Raw genomic sequence first — 13,416 nt, 5'->3', positions numbered from 1 at the left:
CATATTATATGGAGCTTAAGAGAAGCAACTCGTTTGCTAATGTATAGTGGTTCTAAAGAGCCGTTCTGGGCCTTACCTGAGGCACAACTCAGCTCTGGGACTGAAGATACTACAGAGCAACTGGGTGAGTCCACAGTAACACGTAACATGTTCCCTACAACACAAGAGCAGGTGATGTATCCCCACGCTAATCACCGAAGTTCATCGTACACTTTAACTCCTCCCTCATCTTTTCCTTTCTATGGCCGCAATCAGTCACACATCCCCTCCCTTCCCTCAGTGCTCCCGCCCCCACAGCACCCGCCATTGCCCCGCAGCCCTTCCCACTCGCTCCTGCCCCGGCCATCTTGGCTGCGGGCAGCACGGCTTCATGTCGGCAGAGCGAAGCGGCCGACATCTTGACTGAGGGCACAAGCGCACGGCCTGGCGGTGCCATGGGGGTAGGTCGGGGCCGCGGCCGGGCCGTGTTGGGCCGAACCGAGCCGGGCTGACGGGCTGTCGCTGCCTCTTGCCTTGCAGAGGATCGGGCTGCAGCTCCGAGCCACGCTGGAGAACATCACCCGGCTGCGGGCTGAGGGGGAGGACTTCCGATGGTACCTGAAGGTGCGGGATGCGGGGATCGCTGCTTTTAGCCCGAAAACTGCCGGCACCAACACGGAGGGACTGTCCCTTACGTGTCACATCCGTCCCCGTCAGGGTCTTGCAATACACGTTCCACTCAGTGCATTTACATCCTCTGATTTGTGTTATTTAACAGCTGAAATGCGGGAACTGTGGTGAAGTCTCTGAGAAATGGCAGTACCTCCGGCTGATGGTAAGTTTCCCTGTGGTAACCTGCATGGAACAACAAAAACAAGCTTGCTTTGTACATGCAATACAACAAATGCACATCAGGTGAAATAGCTCCTGGTAACAGTAGCCACATGCAGTCAGGAAATGTTGTATTTCATATTCAATAAAAACACATGGAAACTGAATTGAAATAAGCCACCAGAATGGTGACTTAGTGATAAAATATTGACATCTCCTTTAAAAAGTCATCTTTCCTTCTGCAGTGATATTTGGAAACTGAAGCAGAATAAATGTATCAGGGATAAGAGAAGGCTTTGTTATTAGAAAGGAATAATCATTTCTACTGAACGCATTTTGAGTTATTAATGCAAGACACCTCCATGTACGGGACATAACTGCATCATCATTCAGTGTTTTAAATCTAGAACAGAGTTACTGGAGAATTACAGCATTCTGAATTACACATCTCTAGCCTCTAAAAGCCTTCTCAGTGCAGGATCTTTGAGACAATTCTTGTCAAACACACAACACAAAAGCTGTACCTGTGCAGGGGTTTCCAGTGGCTCAGATAGAGCGGAATTAACAATGTCTCCACTGTTATGATTTATAGGACAGTGCTCCCCTGAAAGGAGGCCGAGGAAGCGCCACTATGGTGCAGAAATGCAAGCTGTGTTCCAGAGAGAACTCCATCGGTACGTGCCTAGAAATCCTAGAAGCATCATCTATGTCATACTTTTCTCCTGCATTTATTTTTCAGTCCCAATGTTTGCTTGAAACCTGTTTTTTCCTTCCCAAGTTGTATTCTGAGGATGTGCTGCCACTCACTCTTACATGTCTGTTTTTTCTATTCTTTTAGATATTTTAAGTCAGACAATCAAACCATATAACGTAAGTTTGTTTTCTTTTATGTAAGTGAATTATGAGTAGACATTAATAGCATTCCCAGTTCTTGCTGTATCATCACATTCCTCTTTCAAGAATCCATAAACTCGTATCTTCACATGATAAAAAAAATTTGTCTCTTGTAGACGTCTGAGCAGTCTAACGAAGAATAAAATCTGCAGTTAACGGTAGCTCAGTAATGATTAGTCTGTGTTCAAATACAGAATAACCTGTGATACGTTTCACAAGCAAAATATGAAACTATTATACAAATCATAGATGATTGTCTCCTTTTGAAGGCTTCCATGTGGCAGAGTGAGACATTTAGTTGATTACAACCTCTTAAACAAGCCCTAGGATTTTGCTGTCACTTGGGACATTAGAGTTGATAGTACTGCCTTTAAAGCAGTTCATTCCTAGAGTAAGACCTGCCACTGTTTTATTAGCTGAAAGCTAATGGTATTCTGACTCAATTACAGGCTGAAGACAGTGAGAAATTCAAGACGATAGTGGAGTTTGAGTGCCGAGGTTTGGAACCAGTTGACTTTCAACCACAGGTGAGTTCACACTTGTGATTTGTTTATCAGTTTTTAGGAGCACTTACAGACTCCAGAGCAATTAAAATATAGTCTTTGAAATGCTGCTGCTCTTCCTGGAACACCTTGGTCCTCCCTGGTTTTCCATCTTCTCCACAGTACTTTATTCAACTTCTGAAAACCACAAACAGCAGCTGAACAACTCCAGAATTCATTGTACTTGTGTTCCAGTAGCATGTAAAAGTAAAATACCCCTGGAGTATTCATATTGCCTTACACATGGCTGAGCATCACTCATCTGAGCTGATGTGAAAGGCCTTCATTGCTCAGGTTATTGCAAAAAGGAAGTCTTCCAAAGGGGAGTCACAGGAGCATACAGATACTTGCCACAGTCGGAGGAGCTCCACTTTGGTTATTGATAGATTACAAAGAATAAACAAAGTTCCAGTTATGAACAGTCGTTAGTATATGACCTCTAAATAAATCTTGCAATTTGACGTCAAAGCCGTAAGAAATGTATTGGTAATCTTCCATTGGAAACCTGATCAGACCCAAACTGAGGAAGGCAGTTAAAGGCTGTTCAAAGCACACTTCAGGGCTCAGAGTCAAAGGATTTCTTCACTGCCAAGCCAGTTCCTAGTAATTCATTTGCTCATGCACGATCATGCTGTATGCAAGCTAACTCCTTACTATATATAACCAGATTAGTGTAAATAGACTGACAAATATAAACCAGTCTTATCCTCCCCTCAGACTGTGACACTATGCTAAAAAACAGATGAAGAAAGCCGATCCTACGAGGAATGAGGTATAAATGAACTCACCGCAGCATTGTGCTGCAGGAGGAGGCCTTCATTTTTAATTAGAATCCATCTTTTTGAGCAATAGAAGGGATCTTTGCTTATTCCTGTTTGAAGACATTGATGCCAGCCAGAACAAGGAACTTGAACTTCAAGTAAAATCTATAGGAAACCTCTTGAGATGCAGGAGATGTTCACAGATCTGCATCCTACCTGTCACTTTTATCTGCAGGACAAAGACTTCACAGCTTTCACAAGCTTTTCATATAATATTCCTTAAGTGTAGCATGTGCACTTGACCAGCAAGTACACTTGAATCCAGATACTTCTTGTATCTGCACTCAGTACTACTTGAATGCAGAAACATATATAAATAAACGGATACAAACCATCCCTGAGGTCAGTTTAGTATGGAAGATTCTTAACAGAATTTCTCTTAAACCTTCAGCTTCTCTGCTGTGTGCCAACATTAACAGTTACACTGGTAGCAAACGTGTGACAATAAAGTCAACAGGAATTTCTGCTTTAAATGTTGGTCCTTTGCCCGTCAGCAGAGGGCAGACGAAGCATTGCAGTTCCCAGATTCCTTCAGCAGAGATTAAATGAGCCTTTGCTTTGACGCCAAAGCTATAAGAACATGCCTGGCATAGAAGCTCGAAATTCAGTCACATGGCTTATTCTCCAGCACTCCAAGGAACATCTCTTTCTCTACTCTTTGTTCTATACTCTGCATTTTTCACCCATGATGGTGATCTTCCTCCTCAGCTGTAGCAACTCCTTTGAATTGGGCTTCTAACAGTTACATACAGAGCATATTTTTACACCGTGCCTTGCAGGCAACCCTCCTGTTCTCATGTCTGCCACACTGTGGTCTGTTTAACTCCCAAACACTTAACCTTCCCCTAAATCCTGAAGTATTTTACAATCATGTGGCTTACTTCACATGACCCTACACAGTGAAGTGTCTGTTTGGTGCTAAAAGAGATTTCTTTATCAAAAATACTAGTACATATCCCTAGCAGAAGACCAAGAAACCACCTGTCCTTCCTAGATGCTTCTCAGTACAATTCTGCAATTAGCAGTAGCACCACAAGAAACCTCCCTGTGTACTACCAAGGTGGTTGATTCTTAAGTTTACTTCAAAACTAATGAAGCTTATTTTACAGTATATATACAAGCATGAATGCTTACCAGAATACAAGCATGCTCATATATCAGTATATAGTGAGAAGACAACACAGAGACAAATCACTTACCCTTTCTGAAGGTTGTTGAGTGCTCCAGAGGGGGAAGTCTCTAAAGAAAGACCCTGCTTCCTCCCCTTAAATGAGTGAGGAGGGGTGGATTTGCATTCCGCTCCTTCTGGTTGCTCAGGTGCATTGCTTGCACCTGTGTGCCCTGGGTTAGCCACACCTTCTCACCTGGTACTCAATCACTGGTTCAGGCCATGACCTAGTGATTCCTATATATCACTCTTGTCTAGGAAACAGGCTGTTTTTCCTAACTAATTTAGATGAAATACAATAAAAACATGTAGTGTTACTTTCTTCAAACATTCAATTATTATACTTAATATTTTCTTGGTACTGCTTATTCTTAAAAACTTACTGCAAATGTGTTTGCAGGCAGGATTTGCTGCTGAAGGTGCAGAGTCTGGCACACCTTTCAATGACATAAACTTGTTAGAAAAGGTATGTTGTCTTAGTTTCATTCATGATTCTAATTATCAAGTTTCCATTCCCTATGACACTAGCCTGAAATATGTACCTTGTATTATGAGAGACTAGTTTTGCATTTTCACATAAGTGTGAAAAAGTCGTAACTGGAGAGAGAAACTACAACTGTGAATAACCAGCACTACTATAACAGTTTCATTTTATCAGCACACAATTTATGTCTTGGGAGCTGACACAGAAATACAACTTCTAAATCACTCAAAACATTTCAAAGAGCAAATACCCACAGCACTAGATGGCTGCTGTTATTCAGAGGGGTGAACTGACTTCCTTACCACGTCTGTTCTTTTTCCTGTGCACAGATATGTTAAAAAGTACGATAAAGACACTCCTTCAAAGCACAAAATAATGACTCCAGCATTGCAAATCCTCCTTGGCTGTGAGCAAGAATCTCAAGGTCAAATCTGTTCCCCTGTATCCTACTTGGCAGGGATCTGCTTGTCTGCTGAACCACATGACGAGGGCATTGTAAATGATAGATAATCCTTACATCTGCCACGGTTGCTGTTTTGTCCACTGCAGGCTGTGCACTGCTTTTTTATTACTTTTTTTTCCCAGTTTGTTAAAATGAGAACAGCAACACTAAAGTCCACTTAGGTCAGCCCATTTCGGGTCAGTGCTCTTGCTTCTCTAAAAAATCAGAATACGGCTTAGATTTATGTTGGAAGCACCACGCAATCAGTAAGACCCAAACTTTGAGTGAGGCTTAGCTTCAATTAATTCCAGTCTGTAATTTAGACACTACTGTCATCTGTTGTCTGTGACTAACACTATGAAACTTTAATTCCTACAGGATTGGAATGACTATGATGAAAAAACAAAGGAATCTGTTGGAATCTATGAAGTTACCCATCAATTTGTTAAATGCTGATGTTCACACTGCTAACAAACCTTGGCATGCTTATTGATGAGGGAGCTGAAACCACCACAGAGTTTCCCTGCTGTTATTTTTCACGTGGCTGAACCTCACAAATAGAAACCTAAGTAAACTGTACTTAAATGTTTGTGGAATGCCTAATAAAAGATTTTTCACAGAGAGCTTGGAGGTGGTCTTAGTACACACTTAAAGTTTTATATATGCCTGAGTTCAGATGTTTTCTTACTGTTTTTTTTTTTTTGGGGGGGGGGGAATACATATGGTTGAGATGGACTGATGTTGGCACTTACACCTGTTACCCATTCTGAAAATAAAGTTACTCTTCTGAATACACTCGTAGGTAATTCCTAGTTGCAGACACTTCCTACTTCTTGGCAAGCACTCTCACAGTCTTGCACATTGTTCTCATGTTTAAAAAATACTTTCTCTTGTTAACTTCACTCAAAGACTTTTGCTCTTAGTTTCTTCATCTGCCAAAACCTTCCCTCTTTTGTTCAAACTGAAAGGATAATCCTGCTAAGTGTCAAACCAAGCTCTAAATACTTTTCAAATGAAAGCTACAACAGTACATCACAGGCTGCAGAGGAAAAAGCCCTGACAAGGAGAAGTTCATAAGCCTTTGGGGTTACATATTTTAAGCATGTCTCCCCTTCCCTGTGCTTGCAGTACATACTATGGTGTTGCTTACACTTCCTGCACTAAATAAAGAAACCAAGCAAATCTGAAAGCTGAGATACACAAAAGAAGGGTAAAGGTGAATAGGTTTCTGAGCTTTAAAACTCACGTCACACCCTACCAACATGCTCAGACTTCAGGTTCTACCAGTGTATTGGCTGTCCACAACGCGGAGGACTGTGCAGAAAGAAGCACGCTGCAAGAATGACTCATCTAACCAGAATAAAAACAACATGGAAGTTATGAAGGCTGAAAGATTGATGAGTTCAAGTTATCTGTACCACAATGAATCTTCTGCAAGAGGTGGAATGTCAGCAAAGGGCATCTGCATTTGACTCCAAGCAACTCTGTGTTCCTTGGCTAAAACATCCCTTTTGCTCCCACCCACTTCAGCTGCCAGAGCCTGAATCAGGAACAGCAGGAAGAACCTGACCACATCAGTCTGATCTTGTGTTCACAGCATGATTAAGTTTTAGCAATGTGTATGCTCAAGCTCTCTTGCAATCCTTCAGAGACTTCTGCACAGACTTGGTCTTTAGAACTCCTACTACAAACCCTGATGCATTAAAGACCCATCTGTAAGCTCTAAAACTCTGGCATTTGGTACAATAAACAACATCTGAAGTCACAGCTTTCAGAAGGCAAGTACAAGAGCAAGGAGACAGTTCATGAAAACACTGTGCTAAGGTTGCTGCTGTAGGAGGAATTTTGCAGAGAACCCCAGAAGATAAAGTTCAGTGATAGTTCTTTTTTAAGGCATAAGAGCAAATGTACACAGGGAAACAAAAGCTGTAGATTATTGGACAGACTTCATGTATGGAAGGTGAAACACAACACTGCAGCACGCTTTCAAACATGTTCTTTTTAACCCTTATAAGAAACACAAGCTATTGATAAATGGACTACTCATACTGTACAATTTTGATCTGGTAATAAAAGAACTTCATAGGTACTCGTAGATAGCTTTATTACATCACAGTTTTTTGCAGTCATTGAACAGTGCAGTGGTGAGGGCAGGTTAGTTAAAGCCTCTCGCTTCATTTTTCATTTCTCAAAAAGCTGTTACATTGCAAAGGCTCCAAACTGTTGAGGTACAACCAGTTCTGATATTTATTCAAGTTTAAAGAGGAAAGTAAGTGTGACCACTTTGTAAGCAAGCTTACTGAAAGTGCCTATGTAATCACTCTTTCAGGTTTGACATTATTGCTTGTAGTATTTTAAAGTCAAAGAGTTTAAAGGTGCTACTGACTGAAACTCACAGCAAAGATGTCTGAGTTCATTAATTTGTTAACAGTGCTTTTTTATTCTAAACCTGTTTTAAGGACACGTCAATCCATTTGATCAGTTGATCACGTTGATCAGTGTCACATCCACTGTTTGAATGATCTGTTTGTTTTGGTTCCACTACTTCATTTCAATGCTGTGAATGCTTTTATTTCCTGAAACACGTACTCAGGGTCTGCTTGATTTTTTAAATGTAAAAAAAAAATCAAATTGAAGCTGCATAGTGTTTAAGTTTTATCAAGAAGATAAATTTGAGGATAACTGAGCTTAGTAGTCTGTCATCTTCAACACTGGTTGGTATGTACTGCCCATTAGAAAAAGTCTTTTCTACCACAACTGTGAAGTGTTCCAGCTCTTTTATTAACTAACTACCCACCTTCTTGCCTTTTAAAACATTAAAAATATCTTCTAGTGACTTGTGTACACACTGAAGGAATTCTTTACCATTCCTAGTTGGGTATGAGGAAACGTTGCAACCTATCCAGTCATCATGTACTTGATATCCCACTCCAAAGCCATCAGGCACCACTGGGCCAAATCCTCCTAATTGTACAGCTGGACTAACCAATGTGCTTGTGGAAATGATGTTGTAATTAAGCCGAGCATAGGCTTGGTCTTGATAGAAATCAGGCAGTGCAATATCTTTCGATAAGGCCAAGTAGCGCAACCCGAACAGATGTCGGTCAAATCCCTGACCTGTTGAAATAAAATAACAAGTATTAAAGACAGTACTGATTTCTGTGGGAAGTAAACTCACTTATTTCGATCTCACCTTGCTCTTAAGCCACAAAAGGTCCGTAGAGCTCAATGTTTCTCCAGTATTAGCAAGAAATATTTTTCATAACCCAGACATTCTACACATGTAGAATGTACTTATTAGAACGAGGGCTGGCTGTTGCACTGCTCGCTTCAACCAGGAATCATGATAGAAAACCAAACTGCAATGTTAACACACAATTCTAATAACGCATCACATTATTTGTTTAACTATTTATCTGAGCATTTCCAGGTTTTAAAACAGATAAAAGCTTTCCTAAAATTAATCTAAAAAGGAAGATAATTTTGCATCAATTCAAAAGAAAAATAGCAGGAGTAGCACAGCTAAAGAATCAGTTTGATTTGGAGGCTGTTACAGCCTTAATACCCCTAAAGGCGTAAGGCAGAAACTCTTCAGTCATAAAGCCACAGTTCTTGGTTGCTCTGGAGAATGCAGTGTGCGGTTAAGTATTTATCAGTGCTTCAAGTCACCCAACTGCTCTGTGAACAAAACCTGAAGTATAAAAACCTTTTGGCACATTAGCAGTGAACTAGGAGCACAAAGGCATTCTCTCCCAATTAAGAAATGCATCTCAAAGAACACACTTTAAGCTACAGCCTTCTGCTAGTTTTTGTTAAGTCTGCATGAATATAAGGCCTCCATCAAAATTCACAGAATCATAGAACGGCTTGGGTTGAAAGAGACTCCAAGGATCATCAAGTTCCAACCTGCTGCCACAGGGCCGCCAATCTCCACATCTAATACTAGACCAGGCTGCCCAGGGTCCCATACAACCCAGCCTTGAACACCTCCAGGGATGGGGCATCCACAGCCTCTCTAGTATGAAGTACTTTTACAGCAACCTTGACAGAGTGTTTGGTATCATCCTGCTTACCCATAGCAGCTTCTTTTGTCAGACGGCCATGGTACTTTGAGCACTCCACAATCAACTCCTGAAGCTCTTCTGTGCTATGCTTGGACGGTTCCTTGACGAAAGCCTCCGAACATTTCTTTGTATGGATAGAGGCAGGACGTATAGTCTCTGTGCGTCCATGTTTGAAAGCTGCAGTACTACAGGATTCATACGTAGCAACAGTCTGATTGTACTGCCGAAGGAAAGCCATCTGGAAGGCGAGCTGAGCCACAGCATCCGGGCTTACCTTCTTCTGTTTTAGCAGTTCCTTGCCCCCTCCATGGAACTGAATCATATTAAGAGACAGTCCTTCTACACTGGCATCAAAATTCTGCTTTGCTTTGGTAATCCCTGCTTTTAAGGCATCGTTCAGCTTAAAGTCAAGTTTCTGTACTGCTGTGGAAGAGTCAACTGAAGCAGGCTGGGACTGAGGGCTCACAGCTGGTACCTCGGTACTATCTTTAAAGACTTCATTCTGGAATCTGAGCACAGCCACACCATCGCCCCAGGAATGTTCAAAATTAATTCCTGCAGTGCCATCTTTAGCTATGATAAGATTGAAGGATTTGTCATACCAGCGGTTAGCAGCGTCTCCGTGCAACATGGTATGAGACAAGTGCACAAAGTCTTTAATAGGAAAATCATCTAAACTGAGACAAAACACAGCAGAGTCTATTTTTCGAAGAGCTTCCTCATTGCCATTATCCAGTAGATCTTTTCTCAGCGATGCCCATGTATCTCGGTTTTCACTGGAGAGGTAGCCGAGAGGGAAGGCCGAGGCTGGACTGTTATCACTAAGGATGTATTTCAAGTGTGCTTGTATTTCTGAAGGTTTCAGCATATTTCCATCTCTATCGATAACATCAAATACATAAAAATTCCCCTTTCTCAGTACCAGTAGATGTTTTGCCTTTTCATCTGTATAAAGCTCATCTCTGTTGAGTTTAGGCAGCCGCGTAGAATTGAAAAGCCTGAAATACTGAGACATATCTAGAGGATACGCATTGACCATATAGGCCCCAAACCAAGAAAGTGAAGAAGGCACAAATCGGATAATTTGCTTAAAGAGCTGAGTGTCACTTTTTTTGGGATCGAGGTGAAAAACTTCTGGTTCAAGATAACCAGCCCTGAAGGTCTTCATAAAACGAATAGCAGAAACAGTCATGTTTGTAGCTCGTATAAGCTGATCATTATATTCAGATTTTGGATCAGGATTAAAAGACATAAATGCATTAAAATTCAAAACGACAGGTTCACGTGCTTTTAAGTACATATCAAACCAGGGACCTGAAAACAGAGAGTTGAGAAACAGGTCAGAACATAAAAGCAGCATTCAGAATCAGACAGATGATCGGAAAGTCAATATCCTGCCCCGGTGATCATAAATAAATACCTACTGCAGCACTTACGAACAAGAAAAACATAAGCAATAATTCCTCCAAGGATTCTCCCAAACTCCATTTATGAAAAGAGCACTGCTGGTTACTTGTAAAAACACTGAATTTGGAGCTGTCTATACAAAGATTGTCAATGTTATTTACAACGAGGGAAATTGTCCTTGTTTTCTGTATGTCTCTAACAAATCATAACGTCTTCCTCTTTCTATCCACTGATACTATCAACATTGAACAGAACTGCAAAATGATGAGGTTAGAGAGAACCTCAAGGCAATTCTTCCAGGTTTAGAGCAGACTTCAGGAAGAATTACATTTGATACCCACAGGTCTTTTAGACAGTCCCACTTCATCATGTGGCCTGTTGACACATCGAGAAGCACAAACGTGACACAAATGTTCAGTCCTTGCCATAACCAAGGTAGTCCATCATAGCTCTAAAATGCGGTCATGGCTACACAATCATCTCTGAGAAACAAAAAAACAGGAAGCAAAGGCAGGATGGGTGTTGGTTTTGTTTGTTCGTTTGTTTAAGTAGGCTCTATTATTAACAACTTTGAACTCAGTAAGGCATGGTACTACACACTGTCTGGAAGCAGACAAAAAAAGCACATGGCCACCAAAGGCAGCTGATGGGCTGTAGGAAGGGCAATGGGTTAACTCAAGGATGTAAGTCACAATTGTAACTCCTGGTCCTCATTGATTAGTAACCACATTCCACACTATCACATTGCCTTTTAACCTTGGCTTGAAAGTTAAGAATGGGGGCAGTAGTTCACCAACACAGGGCAGAAACATGTTGGTTAGCCTTGGCAAACACCATAAAGTCAGCAGCAGTTACAACCCCACCTACTGTACAAAGGGAATGGACAGCATGAGCTAATAAGCTGAACAGCAGCTTATATGAAACACCCTGCTACTCTCTACAGATCTGTGGTTGCTGTGCAACTTGCGAAGCCAACACCCTAATGAGTAGTCTCAGTAGACAGTGAGGACAACACGTGAACTCCTAATTCCACAGGTATCTGAGTATTTCAATCTTTTTTGCCACCCATCCATTCAAAACTTTTACAAGCTTATGTCTGCATTTGGAAGTCAGTGGAAGCAACAATCTGGAAGAACAGCCTAAAAGCTATGTATCCCTCCCCCTCAATTTGTATTCATTTATTCTCATCTTTCACTTTCTGTATCTCTCAGTTTCTGTCACAAGCAACATTCATAGCATGTTATTCCAAGCTTACGCAACAGAGAGCTTAAGCTTTAGCCCATTTTATTTGTAGCATTATGAGCTGCCTATTATGAAGTACGATGACCTAAAGACTCCTGCATCCAATTAGAATCCCAGAAACATAGAATAAACTGAGTTGGAAAGGTTCACCAAAGCATCACCAAGTCCAAACCCTGGTGCACACAGGATCACTAAAAAACCCAGCCTGATGAGAGCGGTGTCCCAATGCTCCCTAAGCACCAGCAGCTCAGGACTGTGCCCATTGCCCTCTAGGGCAGAACCTTTCCCTCACCCTCCCCTGATGCAGCTCCCTGCTGTACCTTCACACCCCGTTGCTGCCACCAGAGAGCAGAGCTTTACTGCTGTCCCTCCTCTCCCTGTTAATAGCTGCAGTCACCATGAGGCCTCCCCTCAGCCCCCAACGCTCTGAGCTGAACAAACCAAGGGACCCCAGCTGCCCCTCATACAGCTTGCCCTTTAGACCTTCACAGCTCCACAGAAGCAGAGTATCCCTTGGTCAACATACCTGTGATGTAACTTGTATGCTTGTTCTGGTTGTCTTGAGCAACTAGTTGCTCATGCAGCTCTCTTCCAATTCCCTTTTCAAACTGATGAGCAAGTTCTTCAGTTTTCCTACAGCAATCAGTAAAAGGTGTGAAATGCTGTCACAATTCATATTTACATTCAACTTCCAAACTACAAATGATACTGCATTGTGACTATCATATTTGTCCATACCTGAACTGGTCATCATTTAAAAGAGGTTTCTGGGCATTCAGATATCTCCTAATTGTATCTTCTAGTTTGGGAACAGGCAGTCTGAAGGAAGGAGAACAGAGACACTTCAGCAATGGTACTGATGAGGTTTCAGCTTCTTACACCGCAGCCACAATTTCTTTCCCCTCTATTCTTCCTTACACCCCTTATTATCTCAATGGCTTAGATGTCACTTATGCAAGGAGAAAGAGAATAGATAAATATCATCATACAGATAAATGTCATCACAGCATAATGCCCTGATGAGAAGCACAACTTGACTGTTGTTACTGCAGTGAAGGGTCACAGCACCTTGCAGGCAACACTCTCCTCACAGTCCCACTGGCCGCCCCGACCTCAGCCCCGTGTCCCGCTGCCCGAGGACGCTCCTTCCAGGCCCTGCCTCCCTGAGGAGCCCGCGGGGCCGCCGTTCGCAGCAGGCAGCGGCCCGCAGTACCCGGGCAGTACCTGGGCAGGCTCTTCTGGTAGTGCATGGTGGGCACGATGCTGCGGTGCAGGAACTCGGCAGTGCCCGCGCTGCTGTACGCCCGCCGCCAGCAGCAGCAGCACACAGCCCGCCCCGCCAACAGCTGCCGTGTCGCCATCTTGCTCCGTCACTCGCCCCGCGGCTCCTCCCGCTGCCGCCGCCCGGGCCGGGATCGAGGAGCGCCCGCCCCGCAGTGGGGCCGGTCCGGTCTGAGCGCTGCTGTATTGCTTCGTACGGCAGTAAACCTGTCTGCGATGTGTCTGCACTGAGACGGCAGTGTGGGCTCACACACCTCCAGG

The 13,416-nt window shown here is 42.7% G+C and overlaps 2 protein-coding genes across 3 annotated transcripts; one reads left to right on the top strand and one right to left on the bottom strand.

The window, feature by feature from the left end:
* Positions 1-287: 287 nt before the first annotated feature.
* CZIB (CXXC motif containing zinc binding protein) lies at positions 288-5,785 on the top strand. 2 transcript variants are annotated; one of them, XM_015870611.2, is made up of 8 exons: positions 288-440; positions 520-603; positions 758-814; positions 1,403-1,484; positions 1,649-1,680; positions 2,154-2,231; positions 4,636-4,701; positions 5,540-5,785. In XM_015870611.2, the coding sequence occupies exons 1-8, from the start codon at positions 435-437 to the stop codon at positions 5,615-5,617; spliced, it is 483 nt and encodes a 160-aa protein (XP_015726097.1). In that variant the 5' UTR covers positions 288-434; the 3' UTR covers positions 5,618-5,785. The 2 variants fall into 2 exon arrangements, with proteins under 2 accessions (XP_015726097.1, XP_015726098.1); XM_015870612.2 differs by lacking the exon at positions 520-603 and having other exon boundaries at positions 289-440.
* A 1,357-nt stretch (positions 5,786-7,142) lies between these two features.
* CPT2 (carnitine palmitoyltransferase 2) lies at positions 7,143-13,260 on the bottom strand. The gene is made up of 5 exons (XM_032446150.1): positions 13,099-13,260; positions 12,613-12,693; positions 12,401-12,507; positions 9,235-10,539; positions 7,143-8,278 (listed from the first exon to the last, which is right to left on the bottom strand). The coding sequence occupies exons 1-5, from the start codon at positions 13,233-13,235 to the stop codon at positions 7,947-7,949; spliced, it is 1,962 nt and encodes a 653-aa protein (XP_032302041.1). The 5' UTR covers positions 13,236-13,260; the 3' UTR covers positions 7,143-7,946.
* Positions 13,261-13,416: the final 156 nt, after the last annotated feature.

The sequence above is a fragment of the Coturnix japonica genome, chromosome 8 (assembly GCF_001577835.2).
Source record: "Coturnix japonica isolate 7356 chromosome 8, Coturnix japonica 2.1, whole genome shotgun sequence".
Lineage (NCBI taxonomy): Eukaryota > Metazoa > Chordata > Aves > Galliformes > Phasianidae > Coturnix > Coturnix japonica.
Note: the sequence above shows the minus strand (reverse complement) of the source record. Positions and strands in the feature narration are given on the sequence as shown.